Source organism: Prionailurus bengalensis, chromosome C2 (assembly GCF_016509475.1).
Source record: "Prionailurus bengalensis isolate Pbe53 chromosome C2, Fcat_Pben_1.1_paternal_pri, whole genome shotgun sequence".
Classification (NCBI taxonomy): domain Eukaryota; kingdom Metazoa; phylum Chordata; class Mammalia; order Carnivora; family Felidae; genus Prionailurus; species Prionailurus bengalensis.
This window is the reverse complement of record NC_057350.1, coordinates 9,183,603-9,206,590: the sequence shown is the minus strand read 5'-3', so window position 1 is coordinate 9,206,590 and position 22,988 is coordinate 9,183,603. Positions and strand designations below refer to the sequence as shown.

The 22,988-nt window shown below is 45.4% G+C and overlaps 1 protein-coding gene across 3 annotated transcripts in view; it reads left to right on the top strand.

Moving 5' to 3' along the window:
- Nucleotides 1-21,923, top strand: part of DOP1B (DOP1 leucine zipper like protein B) — a 106,277-nt gene extending 84,354 nt beyond the window's left edge. The window contains exons 25-37 of one of the 3 annotated variants that reach the window (XM_043593636.1): nucleotides 72-176; nucleotides 273-339; nucleotides 2,146-2,290; nucleotides 4,965-5,047; nucleotides 5,264-5,373; nucleotides 5,478-5,624; nucleotides 6,618-6,679; nucleotides 7,190-7,318; nucleotides 15,084-15,220; nucleotides 18,383-18,438; nucleotides 19,097-19,258; nucleotides 20,768-20,897; nucleotides 21,418-21,923. In XM_043593636.1, coding sequence (XP_043449571.1) covers nucleotides 72-176; nucleotides 273-339; nucleotides 2,146-2,290; nucleotides 4,965-5,047; nucleotides 5,264-5,373; nucleotides 5,478-5,624; nucleotides 6,618-6,679; nucleotides 7,190-7,318; nucleotides 15,084-15,220; nucleotides 18,383-18,438; nucleotides 19,097-19,258; nucleotides 20,768-20,897; nucleotides 21,418-21,669 — 1,585 coding nt within the window. In that variant the 3' untranslated portion in view covers nucleotides 21,670-21,923. Of the gene's footprint in view, nucleotides 1-71; nucleotides 177-272; nucleotides 340-2,145; nucleotides 2,291-4,961; nucleotides 5,048-5,263; nucleotides 5,374-5,477; nucleotides 5,625-6,617; nucleotides 6,680-7,189; nucleotides 7,319-15,083; nucleotides 15,221-18,382; nucleotides 18,439-19,096; nucleotides 19,259-20,767; nucleotides 20,898-21,417 lie in introns of those variants that run through there. The other 2 variants (XM_043593634.1, XR_006299299.1) reach the window with 2 other exon arrangements.
- The last annotated feature ends 1,065 nt before the right edge of the window (nucleotides 21,924-22,988 follow it).

Genomic DNA, 22,988 nt, shown 5'->3' with positions numbered 1-22,988 from the left:
AAAATGTGCTTATAATGTATGTTTTGACTTGTTCACCGTCGGGTTATTTTTTCCTGGTTTTTTAAACATAGGCTGCCAGTCACGGCCTTGCAAGAGAACTTTCCTTCGTTGTTGGGCGTGCTAAAGGAATCCGTGCAGTTGAATCTAGCTCCGCCTGGATACTTTCTGCTTCTCAGGTACCGTGCCCCAGCAGTCACGTCGCCGTGTTTTCCTGCCGGAATACATCTTGTTCCTGCAACATTCTTAGTCTGAAGCTGCTTGTCTCTCAACAGCATGCTGAACGACTTTGTGACGAGAACTCCCAACCTGGAAAGCAAGAAGGACCAAAGAGATCTGCAGGTCTGTGTGTGAAAAGGGTAGCGATGCCACCGTTCCAGGAGTAGTGGCCACCTTTAGAGGACGTGCTCGTGGATAATCAGCACTGGGCAGAATCAGCTCTTAGATCTCACTTCCTTCGTTACTGTCTTTCGGGGGCTCGAGGGACCCGGGCCGGGGTCTCCTGCTGAAGTTCTTGCGTCCGGCCTGAGCAGTCCGCTAGGGATTGACACGATGCCCCCTCTCCCCCACCGCACACAGATAGAGGTGGAGACGCCTCCTGCACAGCGTTAGGACAGCAACTCCGTACACGTGGATTTCTGTCCTTGAAACCATTCTGGCCCCTCCTTGCTGAAGCAGTATTTGCTCACAGGAAGTTTCCAAAAGTCTGAAAAGTAAAGGTGAAACTCACCCCAGGAGAAGGGAAGCCTCAGAGTAAAATGCCAACTACAAATAGAATGGCGGGGTCAGGAAATCACGATTTTGCAACCATTAGAATCGCTGGTTGAGGGGCTTTTGGAGCCACGGCTTCGAGTTAAACCGGGATGTGTATCAGTTTTACAGCCCTGGGGATGTTACTGCTGACCATTATCCCTGGCTTTTGTGAAAGGTCTCTCCGGTTCCAGTGCTGATCCACTGGAGCACGGTTTAAAGCACAGCCAGGCTTAGTTAGACAACCCAGGGACCCGCGTGGCCTCCACTTGTGGGGGAGAAAGCTGACGCTGCACGACCAGTACTTGGACAGCACTTCCCAGACTAGCCTCTCAAGGTCACCTGCCTCGTGGCCTATTACCTACAGCACGCCCCTGCCTTCTGTCTGTTCTGGCGGTAGCGTTGGCCTCGGGGGTTACGGCAGCTGGTGTGCCTCACCCCTGCTCCCTTTGGTTGCTCCCATCTCATGATGCCCAGCCTCCCTGACACCCCAACTCCTCACCCCTGCTTCGAGGCACACCTACACCTTTTCCCTGCCCACTCGCTGCGTGGGAAGTGGGATACCCTCCGAGCCCTCAGTCTCTTTTCTTGCTCTTTCTTGCCACCGTCGGCCACACCACACCTCTGCCCGGGTTCGCCGAGGTAGCTCCCTCACGTGCGCCCCTCTTCCCACTGGCAGTGCTCTCGCTCTGTGCCTGACCACCCCAGCCTACCAGTTGGGCTTACGGTCTAAGTCAGGATTGTTCCATTCTCAGACGGCAAGGATGTGCAGCCAGTCTTTGCTGGTGAGACTTGATGGTGCTGGCTTGAGAAAGGGGCTCAGCATTTCTGCCTCCATCCCAGCTACTTGGCCAGATTCTTTACCGATTATACTCCTGATATGAATCGTTCCTCACTTCACCCTCATCGAGTCAACTTAATTCAGTTAATTTTGTTTCTTGTTATATTATCGAAGGTTGCCATTCTAGCAAGGACCCATGGTCCCAAAGACACTGGAAACAAATCTGCTAGATGGCAGTGTGCAGCTATAACTTCCTGTTTCTCTGTGGCGTGCTCATGATGGCCAGTATGGTAGCCGTTAGTCCCCTGTGGCTGGTGAGCACTTGAAATGTGGTTGGTCTGAATTGAATGTGCACATCAGATTTCAAAGGTCTAGTGCAAAAAAAGAGTGTGAAATCTCATTAATAATTTCTATATTGATTACGTGTCGATCATGTTTTGGGTATATGAGGTTAGAAATTGTGAACTTGTTTCCTCTGACCCTCTAATATGGTTCCTGGAAAACTTCACGTTACCTGTGTGGCTCATAGTTGTGACCTATGTTACGTTTCTACCGAATGGTGAGGTTTTAGGCATTTCAGCATCTTTTCCTGAGCTAACTTCCTTTCTTCTTTTCAGGAAGTCACTCAAAAAATCCTAGAAGCTGTAGGGAACATTGCTGGCTCTTCCTTGGAACAAACAAGCTGGCTAAGTAGAAACCTGGAAGTGAAGGCCCAGCCTCAGATCTCTCTAGAAGAATCTGATGCTGAGGAAGATTTGTGTGGTAGGTACACGGGGTCAGAAAATGATACCTGCTGGGGTGCCCGGGTGGCTCAGTCCGCTGAGCGTCCAACTCTTGATTTTGCCTCAGGTCATGATCGCAGGGTCGTGGGATCGAGCCCTGCAGCAGGCTCTGTGCTGTGTAGAGCCTGCTTCAGATTCTCTCTCTCTCTCCTTCTTCCCCTCTCCCCCACTCATGCTCTCTCCCTCTCTCTCTCTCTCTCTCTCTCTCTCTCTCATATTAATTAGTTAATTAAAATTCAAAACTAAAAGGATTTCACAGTGGTGTGGGCAAGAGACAGTGTTGGCTTAGAGGCAAGGGCGATACAAAAAGGTGGACTGATTTAGATGCAGCGTCCACAGAACTTGCTCGTGGGCTGGATGTGGTGGTTAACAAAAAAGGCAATCAAGGATGACTTTGGTTTTTGGCTTATGCAATTTATTGAGGTGGAAAAGACTGAAATAGCATTCTGGAACAGGAAATTGAGCTTGGTTTTGCAAGTATTACATTTGAGATGTCAGAGAAAGAGCCAGAAAAGACACTTAGGTGGTCACTGGGGTTGGACAAAAACCAAGAGAGTGTAGGGTCACAGAAACATAAGAGTGCTTCCAGAGGAAGGGAGGAATAACAGAGTGGAAGACTGCCAAGAAATGACCCACTGGGCTCAACAACATGGAAGCCTTTGGGCTGGGAACACCAGAGTAGGTAGAGAAGAGGCTGGGGAGAAAAGGAGGGGGAGGAGACAGCAGTGACGGCATGAATGCAGAGAACTCCCTGAAGCTCACTTGTCAATAGGACAGTAACCAAGTAGAACCAAAGACCAAAGAATATCTCTTACTTGATTTGTTTTTAAATTGGAGTATGCCAGGGGCGCCTGGGTGGCTCAGTCAGTTGAGTTTCTGACTCTTGATTTCGGCTCAGGTCATGATCTCACAGTTTGTGAGTTCGAGCCCCATGTCAGGCTCTGTGCTGACAGCACGGGTCCTGCTTGGGATGCTCTCCCTCCATATCTCTCTCTCTCTCTCTCTCTTTCTCTCTCTCTCTCTCTCTCTCTGTGTCCCTCGGCTTGCTTTCTCTCTTCCAATCTCAAAATAAATAAACATTAAAAAAATAAAAAATAAATAAATTGGAGTATGCCAACGCATATTTGTGTGGTGACCAAACAGTGCGGCAGAGGTGTGCCTGGGTGGCTCAGTTGGTTAAGCCTCCGACTCTTGGTTTCGGCTCAGGTCATGATCTCACTATTTGTGGGTTCAAGCCCTGTGTCAGGCTCTGCACTGACAATATGGAACCTGCTTGGGATTCTCTCTCTCTCTCTCTCTCTCTCTCTCTCTCTCTCTCAGTCTCTCTCTCTCTCTCAGTCTCTCTTAAAATAAACAAACTAGGGGCGCCTGGGTGGCGCAGTCGGTTAAGCGTCTGACTTCAGCCAGGTCACGATCTCACGGTCCGTGAGTTCGAGCCCCGCATCAGGCTCTGGGCTGATGGCTCGGAGCCTGGAGCCTGTTTCAGATTCTGTGTCTCCCTCTCTCTCTGCCCCTCCCCCGTTCATGCTCTGTCTCTCTCTGTCCCAAAAATTAAAAAAATAAATAAATAAATAAACTAAAAAAACAGAAAAACAACAGTGCAGCAGAGAAGAAATAAATACCACAGAGAGAAAGGATAGTTAGAAAGCAAAACCCTTGATGGCCATGGGGCCAGGGTTGGTGTCATAAATGGAATTATGGTCTTCCCATAGGAGCTAGGGGCATGTTTATCAACACAGGAGACCAGGCAGAGAACATAGATATATATGTTGTAGATTAATAACTCATCGTGGCCAAACTGACAGAGTCCTGTTTGTTTCCATTAATTTTCTCCATGAAATATGAATGAGGTTACCAGCTGACAAGGGGAGAGTATTGATGGTTATCGAAGGAGGATCTGAATTATGTTGGAGAGAAGGGAAGCCAGCATACCACCAAGGTCCATGGGTGGGACTATCTGGTAGCCATCAGGTTCTTTTTGAGGTTCATGGTCATGGGGGAAAGTGAGGTCTGTCTCGTGGTTTGGTTTTCTCCAGAGCACTTACCTACACAGAACTGCATAGGCCGAACTTTGGGTTTCTCCAGGTTTGCATTTTTCCAGGTGAGTGACTCAGAGGGAGAGAACAGCAAAAGTCAGGATGCTTCCCAGGTAGAAGGCAGACCGTGGGTGCAGGTGGGGAGGCAGAGAAGGGCAGACCTGGAGGAGTTGATGAAGGATTTGGTGGCCTGTGCGAGGATCCGGGAAAGATAAGATATAGTCAGAGAAGGAGGCTGGAAGTGGAGAGTTGAGAAATTGATGACATCAAGGGTGTGATGGTGACAGACGACAGAGCTGGTGCAGAATAAAAGATTGTCGGAAGAGAGAAGAGGGTCAGGGGGCTCAGAGGCCGAGGTGTCAGATGGATCACCTAAGGGGCTGTTGATGCCCCGAGAACGATTCAGAGCACAGAGCTGGGGAGGAAGACAGTGAGTCGGCACTGACGCCCTTGATCACAGTGCTCAGATGCTTACTGTGGAGTCGAGCACACTAACGGAGGACATTGCATACTCTGCGTGAGAAGAGGGACTCGTCACACGTACATGCGATGCTTTCGAGGCGTGAATGGTGGCCCAGTCTTCGTGACTGAAACACAGCTGCCTCTTTCTGTCAGCAGATGCCACTGCCACGGCTGCAGCAATGGTGTCCGCTTCCGCCCCGTCGGTATACAGCGTGCAGGCCCTGTCTCTCCTGGCAGATGTAAGTGCGCCCCCTACTGGTCCTCCCTCGCGGGCCCCACGGCCGGCTCCACGCTCTGTGCAGGCAGGCCGCCCCTCGCAGGGGAGCTCAGGAGTCGCTCTTGGCCCCAAGCTGCACCCCAGACTTTTCTTGGGAGGTGACGTCCACCCTGAGGACCGACTCTCACTGTCGCTGGCTTCAGCAGATTTCTGTCTTCTTGTGGTCCTGCTCCGGTAGGTCCTGGCCTCTCTCCTGGACATGGTTTATCGAAGTGACGAGAAGGAGAAGGCGGTGCCGCTCATCTCCCGCTTGCTCTATTATGTGTTTCCGTACCTGCGCAATCACAGGTATCCTGCCCGTAGGTAGCACACTAGCTTATGGGAAATGCATCAAGTGGCTTTCTTTGCACAGTCTTTGACCTCAACCCTCTTCCCTCCCTGCCCCTGTTCAGTGCCTACAACACCCCCAGCTTCCGAGCCGGCGCTCAGCTGCTGAGCTCCCTGAGTGGCTACGCCTATACCAAGCGAGCCTGGAAAAAAGAAGTCCTGGAGTTATTCTTGGACCCTGCTTTCTTTCAAATGGACACTTGCTGTGCACAGTAAGAAACGCTGCCCTGACAAAAGGGTGCTGCAAATGCTTGAGTGGAAAAAGGGTTTCGATTTACATAATTAATTCTCATACTTGAAATGGGAGCGGTCAGCATCAGCCCAGATCCCGGGACGTCATTGTCACAAGCTTCCAGGCTAACTGTGTTCATGGAAGAAAGATCAGGTGTTTTAAAAATACAGAGGTGCATTTTTTTCTCAGGAGAGTCTCAATTAAGGGAGCGTATTATCCCCAGAGCACACAAAACAGGGTTCCCGGGCCCCTGGTCTGGTACTGCTCCATCTGGGAGTCACACAATATTCCACTGGCACTAAGATGACAGAGCCCACTAGTGACGCCGTGGTGTCCTTATCCCATGTCTCAGCTTACACAGGTTCTCGGACCGTGCAGCCAGCCAGACACTTTGCTGGCAGAGATCCATTGAGGTACACACACAAGGTGAACTCCCAGTGCCTTTTGCTGGAAGGTCAACAAAACCACTCAGTGCCTCTCCCCCTGGTGTGGCCCAACATGTCCTCATTAACCACAGGGATAGAGGACGGACACTGGTCAGCGGTCCATAAAGCTTGACAGTTTGCCCTGCCTCCCCCCAGAGTCCTGTGGCTTCCATCTTGAGCTCCTGTTAACCCTCCTGGGGACCCCATTTGAAAACTGGTGGTGTTTATTGCCACTACTCCCCACTTGTGTCCATCAGCACAAGCGTGTGAACATCGTCCTGTGTGAACATAGTCAAGGGCAACTCTTGAAAAAAACCATTCTTTGTTTACCATAAGCTGGGAATTATTCATTCTTTCCCGTGTTATTCGTTGCCTGTGTTTAGTGTGTAAAGGAAGAGCTTTTGCTCACCTTTCCCTTGTATAGAAACTATTCATTTCAGTAACTTTTCAGAAAAGTCTTTAATACATCTAAAAGGGGGTGTGTTCTTAATGCCTTTAATCAGACTGTCATCCTTGACATATTTAATTTTGCTTTTTTCAATATCCAGTTGGAAGTCCATTATTGACCATCTCCTGACTCACGAGAAAACCATGTTTAAAGATCTAATGAGTAAGTTGTATGTTACGTGCACATAAGTCACTTTTAAAGAACCAATACATCATAATCAGCTTTTATCACGTATTTCAGAACCCCACTAGGATCTTTTCTGGTGCCATCTAAGCTGCAGACCATAATGTAATGTGCATAACATGTCAGGACTAATGAATGAGCCTTCCCAGTTCCAGTCTGTTGACCAGAAGGCCCTGACAACCTTTTCGGCAGCTTTTCAGTGGAGGGATACTTTAGAGAGTAAGGATCGGTTCACTCACCGTAATTTATTAGGAGTACTTGTCCATCCTTCATCCTCTCTTCCAATTCCCTGTCATTAATGGTCATTAAAGAAATGTTTCTGTTTACAAATAAATATGTGAGTAGTAACCACAAGATCATAATTACTTAGTCAAGATCACGACTTTTTCACCAGGAAGGATAGAAATTGCACTAGTGTGAATTTCCTGTCGCTTCCCTCTGACTACAGTTTTCTCACTAAACGGAACTTCCTGACTGTATTTATCATAGACATGCAGAGCAGTTCTTTAAAACTGTTCTCAAGTTTCGAGCAGAAAGCGATGCTGCTCAAGCGTCAGGCTTTTGCTGTCTTCAGTGGAGAACTTGATCAATACCACCTGTACCTTCCTCTGATACAAGGTAAGAAGGCCATCCTCCCTCGCCCTGAGCACACCCCTCTGCCGGATGGCAGACCCCCCAGCTGGCTGACTCGGGCCGGCTACCAGAGCGGCCCAGGGCACATTCTGGCAGGATGGTTGAATGTTGAAATAGGTACTTGGCAGGGGTTATCGTAGAAGAACAATCCAGAAATGTATTGGTGAATCTGAAGCTTTATTTTAAAACTCAATTATTATAATGCTATTAGATTCCACCAGGTAGTCTCTAAAAGTCTGACAGTACTTTCTCGGCACTGTCCCTGCCGGATCCCTCCTGTAGTCAAGATATTGTGAGGTCACAGCACCAACCGAGGCTAGTGAAGGAGCAGGATTTTGGGGAAGTGCCTGACCTTTCCTTAACAGTACTTCATACTCACTCTGTTCTTTGCTTCAAAAATGAATTATTGCAGCTATTTCTTTTGCTTTATTTTTTATTTTTTTTAATTTATGTCCAAATTAGCATATAGTGCAATAATGATTTCAGGAGTAGATTCCTTAGTGCCCCTTCCCCATTTAGCCCATCCCCCCTCCCACAATCCCTCCAGTAACCCTCAGTTTATTCTCCCTATTTATGAGTCTCTTCTGTTTTGTCCCCCTCCCTGTTTTCATATTATTTTTGTTTCCCTTCCCTTATGTTCATCTGTTTTGTCTCTTAAAGTCCTCATATGAGTGAAGTCATATGATATTTGTCTTTCTCTGACTGACTAGTTTCGCTTAGCATAATACCCTCCAGTTCCATCCACGTAGTTGCAAATGGCAAGATTTCATTCTTTTTTATTGCTGAGTAATACTCCACTGTATATGTATACCACATCTTCTTTATCCATTCATCCATCGATGGACATTTGGGCTCTTGCCATACTTTGGCTATTGTCAGTCGTGCTGCTATAAACATGGGGGTGCATGTGTCCCTTTGAAACAGCACACCTGTATCACTTGGATAAATGCCTACTGGTGCAATTGCTGGGTCATAGGGTAGTTCTATTTTTAGCTTTTTGAGGAACGTCCATACTGTTTTCCAAAGTGGCTGCACCAGCTTGCGTTCCCATGAATTATTGCAGCTATTAGACATGATTTTGAAGGGTTTTTCTCCTCATAAAATGTGGAGATGGTGAAGTGGGCATTCTAAGTTCACCCTTCTCTACGATATGAAAGAATTCTCAAAAAGAAATATGTTCTCCTTAAGACTCACAGCCTGATTGGAATCAAATAAAATTAATACAATTCTTGGCAGATTTTTTAATTAATACTACAAAGACTAGTGTAACATAATTTTACAAATATCAGAATTATGTTGTGAATCCTCTTTTGAGGGTCGGGTTTACTAGGCTATAATTTACATAAAGTAAAAGTCACCCTTTTGGGTGTACAGCTCTATGAATTGGTGGATACGTATAGTCACGTAACCACCACCACAGTCAACGCACAGAACATTTTCATCACCCCGGAGAGTTCCCTTTGCTCCTTGGAATCATCCCCTCCCCTTCCCCAGCCCCTCGCAAGTGCTACTCTGCCTTCTGTTCATACGGGTTTGTCTTTTCCACAGTGCCCGAAACGTAATTAGCTAGGGTGCAGCCTTCGAGTCTGGCTTTTTTGACTTGTGTCATCTGTTTGAGAGTCATCTGTTCCATTGCATTTATCAACAGCATACTCCTTTTTATTGCTGAACGGTATTCCAGTCTGTGACTTGAAGGAAGTTCGGGTTTTCAGGTGGAATTATGACATAAATCTCGTACTCTATCCTTTAAAAAAAATGTTTTATAGGGGCGCCTGGGTGGCTCAGCCGGTTAAGCGTCCGACTCTTGATTTCGGCTCAGGTCGTGATCTCACAGTTCCTGAGATCGGGCCCCGTATTGGGCTCTGTGCTGACAGTGAGGAGCCCGCTTGGAATTCTCTCTCTCCCTCTCTCTCTGTCCCTCCCCTGCTCACACACACTCTCTCTCAAAAATAAATAAAATAAACGTTTAAAAAATGTTTATAAGTACCTGTCAGCTCACAAAGCAGTCCTCTTCCCAAAGTTATCCTGATTACTCACTCTTAACATTAGTGGTAAGTGTTGGCCCGCATCCCATCTTGACATTAGTAGTGTCAGCCCACATCCCAACTTGACTATTTGAAAGCTCCTAATTGTCTTAATTCAGAACACTAATAGCTTTTACAGTTACTAATTATAACTATATATTTGCAATAATAAAATATCTTTACAGCGAAACTGACGTAACTTCAACACGTGAGGCACATTAGATTTTTCACGTCCTAACGCCCCTGAACACTTGAAATACGTGAAAGCGAATGTTCAGATACTGACAGATCCTTTCTGGAACTGCTGACGGGAGGCTGACTTGGTCAGGTGGCGCCCAGGAGTGCCAGTAAGGGTAACGGCAGACCTCCAAAGACTTTGGCTGAATGCAGAGTCCAAGCCGAGCTCTGTTGCACCCCCACAAGATCTGGAGGGAGAGAGGACCGCAGGGAGCACCGCCCCCTCGTGCCTGTGCAGCGTGCGAGCAGGTGCTTTACGCACCCGGCTGCTCAGCAGCGTCTGAAAGTCCACTTTCAGTGGCGGCAAGAGGGGAAAACTGGAAGGGAGAACGTGTTGGCCAGAGCACCCTGCAGTCCTTCCCGTGCCTTTCCAGTCTGAGAGCAAACACCTGCTCGTTCTCTCCCGTCTCCCATCACACACGCCTTTAAAATTTAGGGTGAGGCCCAGAGAGCTAGAAAGACAGTATTACATGTGTAGGACAGGAAAAGTATAGACAACAGCCTTTTTCAAACAGTGGTGTGGTTTGACCATGGCAGGATTGAAGCATCCAGCAGTTCTAAGCAATCATACCTCTGAGGAGAGGCAATATAATACTGTACATATTATATAAAAGCATGTGTGTTTGTGCATGTGTGCTGACTTTAATCTGGAGGTGGTTTGGGGGCCCTGAGAGAAGCAAGAATTTCCCCATATACCCTCCATTTTGCATAGCTCAAATGCTGCATTTTAAATAATGATCCATGTTTTTAAACATGGGCATCTTTACCCCATTTCATATTTTGTTAACTGACAGTTTACAAAGCATTTTCCACTTTATTGTCATTGTCCCCAAGACTGTTGATAGACGCAGCCTCTATGAGGCAGGGGTGATAGAACTCAGAGCATTCTCTGATAGTCTTGGGACACTTGACTGGCCCCCAAGGAGCAATGATGCCCAAGTCAGGAGAAGAGATGCATCCAGAAGCTTCTAACTTGCATGCCATGGTAAATAGTTCAGGCCTAACCTAAAATTAGTCAGGAATTTCTAACATTTCTCCCCTGGGATACACCCTGGAGTCCCTTTCCCCTGACTGATGGCACCATCAAGGAGCCCTGGAGGAGGTCGGTGTGCACAGGGTGTAGAAATGAGTGGCTCTGTACAGCTTGGCACAGAGGGACATAAATTTTACATTGATCACAAAAGAAGCTGTAGATAAGCCCAAACCAAGGATTTTTTTTTTTTAAGGGGCAAAAAGCTGTTTGTCTCAGGTGAGAGGAGACCACCCCCAACAAAGGCCCTGACTAGGGGCATCAGAAAGATCTAGTGGCAACACTCTGTACCCTTCAGGCTGGGTGACTTTGGCTCTTCCCAGGTCTGTTGGAGGATGTCCCACCTTTTAAGTCTCCCTCCTTGTCCTGTATGTATTAGCTCTATTTTTACATCAGGATACTGCTGCTCAGAGAGAGTAGCACCTGCCTAAAGTTGTGTTGCCATGACCGGCAAAACCAGGCCTGAAACCTGAGCCCTTTGGTTCCCAGCGATAGGCTGTGGTCTTGAGTAGGTGCCCTGGGAGGGGGGTGGAGTAGGGGACTGCTCCGGTTTCACAGATGGGAGACAGAGCGCGGCAAGATTAGGTGGCCGGCCTGCACAGGGTCCCACGACCTGGAACGGTGGGGCGGGGACTGTCTCGGGCCCTCCCGCTCTCTGCTCACAGAAGCTCCTTAGATTTCTAAGGTTTTATCACTCAGCTGAGGAAGGAATATTAGAATTGAAGAACGTTAGTGATTCTGCAACAGATCGTCGTGGCTAAAGAAGAATCTCACGAGTTTAGCTTTTATTCGGAGCACCAACATGAAACGGGCCCTGTGCGTGCAAACCACTTTTTCCGTAACACTTTCTGTCTTGAAATGGGTTAAGACTCAGAAGCAGGGGCGCCTGGGTGGCGCAGTCGGTTAAGCGTCCGACTTCAGCCAGGTCACGATCTTGCGGTCCAGGAGTTCGAGCCCCGCGTCGGGCTCTGGGCTGATGGCTCGGAGCCTGGAGCCTGTTTCTGATTCTGTGTCTCCCTCTCTCTCTGCCCCTCCCCCGTTCATGCTCTGTCTCTCTCTGTCCCAAAAATAAATAAACGTTGAAAAAAAAAATTTAAAAATAAAAAAAAAAGACTCAGAAGCAGCTGCACAAACAGTAGCGAGTGTCCTGTGTACTGTACGTCCAGCTTCCCCTGTGGTGGCGTCTCACATGGCATAGTCCACCTCCGAAGCCACTTCCACTGTCCCGCGTAATTTCAAAAGATAACATCATTTTTACTCATGGATTTACCCTTTCTGTCGCTTTTTTGTCTTGCTGTTCCACACTTCCTGCCGTTACCGTTCCTTTTCTGTCTGAAGAACATCTGTTAGACATTCTTGGAGCGCAGATCTGCTGGCTGCAAGTTTTCTCCGTTTTCCACAGAGACTGTCTTCCTTCTTCTTGGTCTGGGTTGGGTTTTTTCCTTCCACCTTCATTCCAGAAGGATGTTTTCAAGGGAAATGGAGTTCTGGGGTGAAGTTCTTTTCTTTCCGCGCTTGGAAAATGTGCCGCTTCTCTGTGACTCCGTGGTTTCTGAGGGAAATCTGCTCTCCTTCAAATTAGTGTTCCTTTTTCAGTACAGAGGTCTCCCTTTTCCACAGGGGATACATTCTAAGACCCCCGGTGGACTCCTGAAACCATGGATAGTTCCAAATACTACTTGTACTGTGGTTTTTGTCCTTATGTAGGTACCTAAGATAAAGCTTAATTCGTAAATTAGGCACAACAAGAGATTAGCAACAACAAGAAAACGCAACAGTTGTAACAGTATACCCAATGAAAGTTTTGCATGAATGTGGTCTCTCTCTCTCTCTCTCTCTCTCTCTCTCTCTCTCAGAACATCTTGCTGTTCTGTCCTCACCCTTCTTGTGATGATGGGAGGTGGTAAAGTGCCTCCATAGTGAGCTGAAGCGAGGTGAGGGACGCAGGCACTGTGACGTGTAACGTGGGGCTGCTGTTGACCTTCTGACCTCGTGTCAGAAGGATCGTGTGCTTCTGGACCGCGGCTGAGTGAGGCCTCGGGAAGCAGAACGTGGAGAAGCTGGGGGACCGCTGTCATGTAGCTTTCCCTTCTGACCACTGTCTAGGTTTTTTTCTGTAGCTTCAGTTTTCAGAAGGTTTATTATGTGACTGAACTGGATTTCCTTGGTTTTATCCCTCTCAGAGCTCACTCAGCTTCTTGTCTGTAGTCTTCTACGTCTTTCACCAAATTTGGAAAGTTGTCAGTCATTATTTCTTCAATTATTTTTCCAACCCGTACTCTTTTTCCTTTTTTGGGGGGGAGACTTCAGTGACACAAATGCTAGACGTTTTGTTGTCCCTCTGGTCCCTGAGACTGCTTGCTTCCCCCGACTCCCAGGCCTTTTTTCTTTCTTTTGTTCAGTTGCAATAATTCCCATGAATTCTGTCTTCAACTTCCCTCTCTCTTTTGTCCATTCGGTTCTGCTATTGAGCCCATCAGTGAGCTTTTCGATTTTACGGATTTATTTTTTAGTTCCCAAATTTCCATTTGTCTCTTCTTTGTTTCTTTGGTGACAGTTTCTATTTTTCATGTGTTTCGAATGTCCATAATTGATCATTGGGATATTTTTAGACCACATCTTTAAAATCCTTTCCTGATAACCCCAACCTCCATATCCTCTCTGCACTGGTGTCTTTTCTTATCTTTTCTCGTTCAGGTTGAAACTTTGGCATTCCAGCTTATGTTCTCCTCAGGTGTCCAGGCCAGAATAAAATAAACAATTTAAATAAAAGATTTAAAAACCCTAGCAAATTCACCTTCAGGTCATTGCTTAAGTCCCAAGGATCCTAGCCCATCCTGCTGCCTTTCCTGCATGTTCCAGTTTTCTGATAGTCAATGTATTTTACTCAAGGTTTTAGTTGTTTTGTTTTTTTTTTTTTAATTGCAGTTAGAAAAATAGGATGTAATATATTTACTCCATCTCATCCAGAACCAGAAACAAAGCCCTCTTCAAAAATGCTAACCTGGGGCACCTGGCTGGCTCAGTCAGTAGAGCGTGCTACTCTTAACATCAGGGTTGTGAGTTCAAGCCCCATGTTGTGTGTAGAGGTTACTTAAAAAAAGAAATTTTTTTTTTTAATGCCAGTCTGTCTGTCAAGTGTTTGAGCTATGCTTGATCCTTCATTTGGTTGAAAGTTGTTTTTTTTTTTTTTTATGGTTTTATTTATTTAAGTAATCTCTATACCCAATTTGGGGCTCGAACTCACAACCCCAAGATCAAGAGTCACATGCTCTATTGACTGAGCCAGCCAGGCACCCCTGGTTAAAAGTATTTTTTTAAGTTTATTTGTTTATTTTGAGGGGTGCCTGGGTGGCTCAATTGCTTAAGCACCCGATTTCGGCTCAGGTCACGATATCACTGCTTGTGGGTTCGAGCCCCACAACAGGCTCTGTGCTGACAGCTGGGAGCCTGGAGCCTGCTTTGGATTCTGGGTCTCCCTCTCTCTCTGCCCCTCCCCTGTCTCTCTCAATTTTATTTATTTTAAGAGAGACAGAGACGGCATGAGCAGGGGAGGGCAGAGACAGAGAGAGGGAACCCTACGCAGGCTCCATGCTCAGCACAGAGCCCCATCTTACAACCTCAAGATCATGACCTGAGCCAAAACCAAGAGTCTCAAGCTCTACCAGCTGAACCACCCAGGCGCCCCTCCCAAGAGTACTTTTAAAAGCAAGAAATAAAAACCCACTTAAGCTAGCTCACATCAAGAGTTTATTACTGAGATACTACAAATAAATCTTAACTGGCACGAACCATTATCTGGCTGTTTGCTGTAACAATTTGTTACGTTTCTAAGAAACCTTAAATTACGGGGGGGGGGGGGGTGGCAGGGGAGTCATATTCTACAGTTATTTCAGTGGAGAAGTGGGGAAGACTGTGAGGGGCTGGAGGAACTCACACCTTTTGTTCCTGCAGGAATTAAAGTTTTTATCATGGCCACGAAAAAGTTCACTGAAAACAGCTCTTTTGTTCACCCCCTTGCACTTCTCACCCTTCACGCCCAGAATGTGGTGTCAGCTGCCAGCTAACCTCTGTGATCTTGTAGCTCCGTCACTCACCGAGGACCGTCTGTGGTTCTTGTGTCTTGTATTTCGTATTCTCTGAAGAAAATGCGGTGGCCACTGGCCATCTGACGGATTTCTGGTTTCAGTCAGAAGTTGGTGTCCCTCTGGTCAGCTGTGGCAGGGCAGTAAAGGGCTGCTTGGTTCACTTCCTTCAACGAAGGCCACGACCTGCTTCACTTCACAGAGAAGAGGGCTGGAGGTCAGCGAGAGGGGCAGAAACAGACTCCCAACACGCACCACTTAGGCTGCGTTGTCGTTAAATGCCAAAGCAGTTACAGCTTTATGCTTTTTCTTTGTCTGATGAGAAACCCCAAACTGCATATTTGTGTGACGTCTTTAAAATCTTCTTTCCTTAGAACGCCTGACAGACAATCTCAGAGTTGGACAGACATCCACAGTTGCTGCTCAGATGTTTCTTTTTTTCAGAGTTTTGCTGCTAAGAATATCTCCCCAACATTTGACTTCATTGTGGCCAATAATGGTCTCTGAATTAGTAAGTACAAATATCTTAACTCTTGAAAGCGGAGTTGATGCTTTTTAAAATGCTTTTTCAGGAATAATATTTCATATATATCTTAATTTTTTTTAATGTTTATTTGGTTTTGAGAAAAAGAGAGTGAGCAAGCGCGGGGGAAGGGCAGAGAGAGAGGGAGACTAGATTCAAAGTAGGCTCCAGGCTCTGAGCTGTCAGCACTGAGCCTGACAAGGGGCTCGAACTCGTGAACCACAAGATCATGACCTGAGCCAAAGTCAGACGTTCAACTGACTGAGCCACTCAGGCGCCCCAACTATTCCAAATATATCCTAATTTTATCTGCAAAATTTCCTTTTTATTTTATCTACAAAATTTTCAATCAGGTTGGTAGCATGTAGTCAGCTCTTGGTTAAATACAGAATTTTTAAAGATAGAACCATTTAATGTAGCTCTGGGAAATTTTATAGTTTGAATAAACAAAGTATAAAACTTTAAGGCACAGTGAATAACTACACATTACAAACTGGCCACTGTTGGACAAGTAAAGAAGGTAAAATTCAAGGAACACGTGGGGCGCCTGGGACGCTCAGTTGAGTCTCCAACTCTTGATTTTGGCTCAGGTCTTGATCCTGGGGTTGTGGGATTGAGCCCCGTGTCTAGCTCCACACTGAGCGTGGAGCCTGCTTGAGATTCTCTCTCCCTCTGCTTCTCTCCCCAGCTCGCACACTCTCCATCTCTCTCTAAAATAAAATAAATAAATAAAAATAAAAAACATAAAACCTCTGAGTTATTCTCTGCCTTCACCTGCAGTCAGAAAAGTTTCTAGGTAAGCTCTGTTAGATCGAGAGCCTCTAGGGAGAAAAGATTCAGATCCTGTTTAGATAAGTGGATAACCAAATATAGGAGTTGGAGATGCTATCTCATGTGAAGTCAAAATCAAATTAGAGGGAAGAGGTCAGGTTATCATGTTTCAGAGCTACTGGCAGGCTATACTTTATGGTGACATGAATTACCTAATCTGAAGATTGATCCTTTAAATTCTAAATTATAGAGTTTACACCCATCCCTGAAAACATTACCATCACATCCATCACATACCATGACCTACCATTCCATGAATCCATGTAACTGAAGCTTCCTAGTGAGAAATTATCTGTCCTAAATCCTTCAAATTTCAGTTGAAGAACTTACTAGCCAGATGTTCACGTTCACTGATACTAGATTTCCATAATAGGCCCCCTGTACTTATGTTGTGGGTTTCTTTGAAGCCGTGCCTTATATCGAAATATTTAAAGTGGAAAGCTGAATGCTGTTAAGAGGGCTATTAACAACATTAATCTCGGAAAGCTCTAGAAGTTTGTGGATAGGCTTTTAAGAGCAGCATTTCCGAAATACTCCACGCATTTAATTCTTTTTCCTTACCCACATTTAGTTATCAATTACTCATGAGGATATGTCATAAGATTCTGAATAGATATTTAGGAATGTTTTCAAAATTCCCTTTTCAGGACTAATATACTATTTCATCTATATCTAATTTCATCTGAAAATTTTTTTTTTTTTTTTTTTTTTTTTTTTAAATTTTTTTTTTTTCAACATTCATTCACTTTTGGGACAGAGAGAGACCGAGCATGAACGGGGGAGGGGCAGAGAGAGAGGGAGACACAGAATCGGAAACAGGCTCCAGGCTCTGAGCCATCAGCCCAGAGCCCGACGCGGGGCTCGAACCCACGGGCCGCGAGATCGTGACCTGGCTGAAGTCGGACGCTTAACCGACTGCGCCACCCAGGCGCCCCAACATCTGAAAATTTTCAAGTTGATAGCACATGGCTCTTGGCCAAATAGAGAATATGTTATCTTCTGTAATTATATTTGACCTTTTTTTAACTGTCAGCTTGTTCACACTCATTTGTATTGTTTGATACTATCTGCTTTTTAAACTTTTATTCTAGGTTTACTGAGACATAATTGGCATACAGTATAATATAACCTTAGGTGTACAAAGTGATCTGACTAACAGTGTGAGATGAGGACCACCGTGAGTTCAGCTAACATCCATCATCTCCTATAGACAGAAAAAGCAAATCGAGAAAGAAAAAATGTGATAAGAACTTGTGATAAGGACTCTTAAGATTTACCTTAACTACTTCGTATATGCCCTCCAGCAGTGTTAACTATTGTCATGGTGTATGTGACATCCCTAATACTTCTTGATCTTGTAATGGAAGTTCGTACTTTTTGACCGCCTTCATCCAATTTCCCCTCCCCCACATCTCCTGTCTGTGGTAACCACAAATCTGATTTCTTTTTCTGTGAATTTGGCTTCGTTTTGATTTTTTAGGATTCCATGTATAAACTAGATTATACGATATTTGTCAGACTGACTTCACTTACCATAATACTGCCAAGGTCTTCCACGTTGCTCCAAATAGCCGGATTTCCTTCCTTTTTTATAGCCGAATCGTATTTTACTGTATGTACATATACAACATTTTCTCTATCCATTCATCCATCAGTAGACATTTAGGACGTTTCCTTGTCTTGGCTGTTGTAAATAGTGCTGCAGTGGACGTGGGCGGACATGTATCTCTTGAACCTAGCATTTGCATTCCTTCTGGTATATTCCCAGAAGTGGAATTGCTGGATCATATAGTAGTTCTAGTTTTAATTATTTGGAGAACCTCCATACTGCGTTCCAGAGTGGCTGTCCCAATGTACATGCCCACCAACGGTGCCCGAGGGTTCCATTTGCCCCACAGCCTCACCAGCACTTGTTGTCTCTTGTCTTTCTGCCGCTTGCCCTTCTAACAGGTGTAAGGTGATTCCTCGCTGGGGTTTTACTTTGCATTTCCCTGATGGTTAGTGATGTTGAGCATCTTTGCATCTGTACCTGTTGGCCATGGTATCCCCTTTGGGAAAATACCTATTCAGGTCCTTGGCCCATTTTTAAATTAAGTTACTGGCTTTTTTGTTATTGAGTTGTATGAGTTTTTTTAAATACATCTTGGATATTAACCCTTTATCAGATACTTGGTTAGCAAGTATTTTTTCCTATTCTTCAGGTTCTTTGTGCCAAGTCTCTTGCTTTATTTGCTCTTTTTTATGGACATATAAATCTTAAACATTAAGCTAGGTTTAACCCCTCTCCAATAGTAAATTGAATTATGTTTTCTTTTTAAGATTCAGACATTCATACAGCTTGAAGAAGATCTGAAAGAGGATGACGAATTATTGAGGTAAGCTGTATGAGTTCTATGCACACATGTGAGCGGACATCACTTTGTGATGTGGGATTATGTAACACTCAATATTATCACTTAAAAAAAATTTTTCATGTTTATTTATGTTGCGAGAGAGAGAGAGAATGAGCAGGGGAGGGGCAGAGAGAGAGGGGAGACACAGAATCTGAAGTAGGCTCCAGGCTGCGAGCTGTCAGCACAGAGCCCATTGTGGGGCTTGAACCCACAAACCATGAGATCATGACCTGAGCCAGAGTCAGCACTCAACTGAGCCACCCAGGCACCCCCAAACACTCAATATTATTTTCTTGAAATACTTGTGAAGAGACCAGCCATTTGACCATTCTTTTTTTTTTTTTTAATGTTTTATTAACAGAGACAGAGCATAAGCAGGAAAGGGACAAAGAGAGAGGGAGACACAGAATCCAAAGCAGGCTCCAGGCTCTGAGCTGTCAGCACAGAGCCCGATATGAGGCTTGAACTCACGAACTGTGAGATCATGACCTGAGTTGAGCCAGAGTCAGACGTTTAACCAGCTGAGCCAACCCTCAACTGTTCTTAAACGGAAAAACCCTTCTTAGGGACATTGCATAGGTAAATGGACTACAGCATACGTGAATGAATTTATAACAAGAGTTTCTTTGCAAATTTTTAGAAACAGCAACAAAATCAACAGAACAAAAGTTTCAGTTGCTGATGGCAACGGGCCCTCCCTGGGGGAGATAGCCCAGAGTGAGCTCATCTTATATTTGTCAGCTTGCAAATTCTTGGACACAGCACTTTCTTTTCCGCCTGACAAGATGCCGTTGTTTCAAATGTAAGTCAGATAAGCCCGTGTGCCCTCCTTGAATTGGTGACTTTCCCCGTGAGCACTTTCATTTGTTCTGTACAGGGTGGGAGAAGCCGCCGTAGGGGTTTCTGGTGGCCCACGAGCCTCCTCAGAATACCAGATGTCAGAGTGCTTACAACACCCGTGGTTTTCTGGATTTGCCTCACAGTGGTGTTGGTGGCTGGGTTTCTGTGGTGTCTACGCGTTTAGGTGGTTTTGCTACCGAATGCTTGTAAAGCGAGAGTCACGGACTGGTGGTCCTCACTGCATTTGCGTAGATTTCTTCGTCTGTTTGTTTTTAATAAGTGGAACAGGCTGTCTCCACTTCACTTTGCCCCTATTGGCTTACATTTCCTGTAGGCTTAACACAGCTGCTCATACATTTAATTTCACGCCTGGCCCCAGATGCCACTTCTCTCTGTCCTGCCCCCTCTAAAGAAAGAGTTATCACATAGAAATGTTTGTGGTTAAAATGTGGGTTCTTTTTAACAGCATATTACAAAGTGAAAGAAGCCAATCTGAAATGGCTTGAAATAGTATGATTCCAACTCTGTGATACTCTGGAAAAGGCAAAACTATGGAGACAGTCAAAAAAGATTGTCAGGGATTGCAAGACAGGGAGTCAGAGCACAGAGGATTTTTTAGAACACTGAAACTACTTTATTTGGTACCTTGATGACGGATACATGTCATTGTACATTTATCCAAAGCCATAGAAGGCACACCACCAAGAGTGCACCCTGAAGTGAACTCTGGCCTTGGATGATAACACAAATTCATGTCATTTCACTGATTATAACAAACGTACCGCTCTGGTGGGGTATTGATAGCGGGGAAGGCATTGCGTGGAGAGGAGGCTGGGGGCACATGGGAAGCCTCTGTACGTACTTCCTGCTCCACTATGTTGCAAACCTAAAACTCCAAAAAGGAAGGTTTTTTTAAAAGTGGGTTCTGATGTATATGATTGCATAGCTGCGTTACTCATAAAAGGTGGAGGAAATCTAAAGTCCACGAATGTACGAGAGGGTAAATAACGTTGGTATATCCATACAATGAAACATTCTGCAAAAAAAAAAAAAAAAAAAAAAAAAAATACTGACGTGTCCTCCAACATGGATGAACCTTGACCATGTTATGTTAAGCGAAAGAAGCCAGTCACAAAGAACCACATATTGCATGATTCTGTTTCTATGAAATGCCAAATATATTTCAATATATATATGTAGAGGCAGAAAATAGACTGAGGGGATGTAAGGGGTTGAGGGGCGATAGCTAGAGGGAGCGGGTATTCTTTTTGGGGTGATGAAAAAAATATCCTAAAATTGATTATGGTGGTGGATAAACAATTCTGTGAATAAACTAAAAGCTAATTCAATTATGTACTTCAGATGGGCGTACTATCTGGTATGTGAATTATTTCTCCATAAACCTGTTGAAAAATCTTTTTCGAAGTGAGCTCTGAGCCAGCACGCCTGACCTCGGATTGTTTTCATCCAGTTACAGGTGGGCATTTGTCCCAGAAGTGGACACAGAGGTCCCTGCCTTCCTGTCAGACCTAGAGGAGAATCACCAAGAATGCAAACCCCACACTGTTAGGATTCTAGAACTTCTAAAGTTAAAATACGGGGTAAACGTCTTCCTTTTTACAGTCAGTGTTTGTGGCGGAGGGGAGAGAGGCTAGGCAGTGAGGGCCGCGAGAGAAGCCCGTCATGTGCCACTTGATCTTAATGACCGAATAGTTTTCAGAAGTTCTTTGGTCTGAGTGTTAAAACTCGGAGGTGGTCCAAATCCCATCTTTATTTCCTCATTGGCACGTCACTTTCTCTGCCCACATGCTGAGGTGCGCCTCCTGGAGAACCACAATCACGTGGAAGAGGTTTCGCACAGAGTCGGTTTATTAGGCGGAGGCAGGCCCTGCAGGAAGAATAGGGGTCTCGGGGAGAGGGGAGGGGCTGGGGTGAAATCCCGGCGGGAAACGTCGGTTGAAGACCTCGCGTTTGAATTTTTTGGGAAACTGCCACCAGTGCTGACGATGAGTGGTCCCCAGAGAACCCATTGCTTAGATTTGCTGCCCACATGTCCTTGGCCCGCACCTCTAACCCTTAACAAAGCCTTATCATCTTTATGCGGTGTTTTTGTTTTTGTAGGAAATTGGCAGCTCTGATGAGATCAGCGCAAAGAATGAATTCCCTCTGCTGCGCCAACATTCTGTTTCCAGCATTAGGCAATTGATGCCATTCTTCCAGACTCTAAATCGTGCTTTTAAAACCCAGAGTAAGCTGTCTGCCGACACCCAAGGACCTCCAGTCTTGGAGTTCCCGGTCACAGATAGCCCGAGGGTCTTGCAACAGCTAGAAGAATGTGTTGAGTATGATTTTTTGGAACATCTGGAATGTTAGCCCCATAAGACAGGATTTGTTTAATCCATTTACCGATACGTCAGTGACAACCAGGATACGTGCGTTCTAAACGAGAAAGGAGCCAAGGATAGTGCTTTTTAAACAAGCCAATTTCGATTTTGAAGGTAGATTTCAGATAATTTTCTGTTGGGCAACAAAACACACCTCCCTAAATGCCTTGTAATATATGTGGATCTGATTGTATGTTTCGTCTTCAATTTGTGTAAAGAAAATAAAGCTAATGTATCATCTAATGCAAGCACAAAATTCATAATATGAAGCACAAAGGCAATGAAGAGTTGTTTTCTTTGTTGATGCAGCTGTATGGGCTGTCTCGGTATATTTCTCTAAAAGTTTACACTTGTTGGGTATTACTCTTAACCCCTCACACATATGTCCTTTAAAATGTTTATTTTGGTACCACATTTTAAAGCCAAAATACATTGTTTTCTGAAAATAATAATTGCCCATTACCATTGACGGTTCAGCAGTGGTGAGGGCTTGAAGATATCTCAACGTATTTAACTCTTGCTCGTTAAAATCACATATTAAGGGGCACCCGGCTGGGGCGCTTGGGTGGCTCAGTCAGAAGAGCCACCGACTTCAGCTCAGATCGTGATCGTGAGGTCCGTGAGTTCGAGCCTGGCATCGGGCTGTATGCTGACAGCTCAGAGCCCGGAGCCTGCTTCAGATTCTGTCCCTCTCTCTCTTTCTCTCTCTGCCCCTATCCCTGCTCGCATGCGCACGCTCGCTCACTCGCTGTTTCTCTCTCGCTCTCAAAAAATAAACATTTTTTAAAAGGGGGGGATGCCTGGCTGTCTCAATCAGAAGAATGTGCGACTCTTGATCTTGGGGTTGTGAGTTTGAGCCCTGTGTTGGTTGTAAAGTTTATAAATAAATAAACTTTAAAATAAGTCACGCATTAAAATCACAGTGCATCCAGCTTTGAAAGAAATACATAGTTTTCAGAACTCTGACAGCTGTAACCTTAGTTATGTACCATGATGTGCCTTGCCAGCACTTTCCATTTAACATAAATCAGTCGATGTAGTCACGGAGCCTTTAATGCCTGAAGCTTCTGTCAGAGAAACGGACTCTCGACTCTTCCCTTTTCCTTTGTCCTTTCTGGGATCTCTTTACCACTTTGTAGACCTCACTGTTCATTAAAATAATCCCTTCCTAAGCACAGACTCCTCTCTCCTGGCAGGGGGTCACCCCACTCCTGCCGAGCCTCTCTGGCTTAAGCCAGCTACCCTATTTAGAATCCTGGCTCGGCTGCGGGAGCCTGAACTCTCTGCCAGGGAGCATGGTTTGCCTTC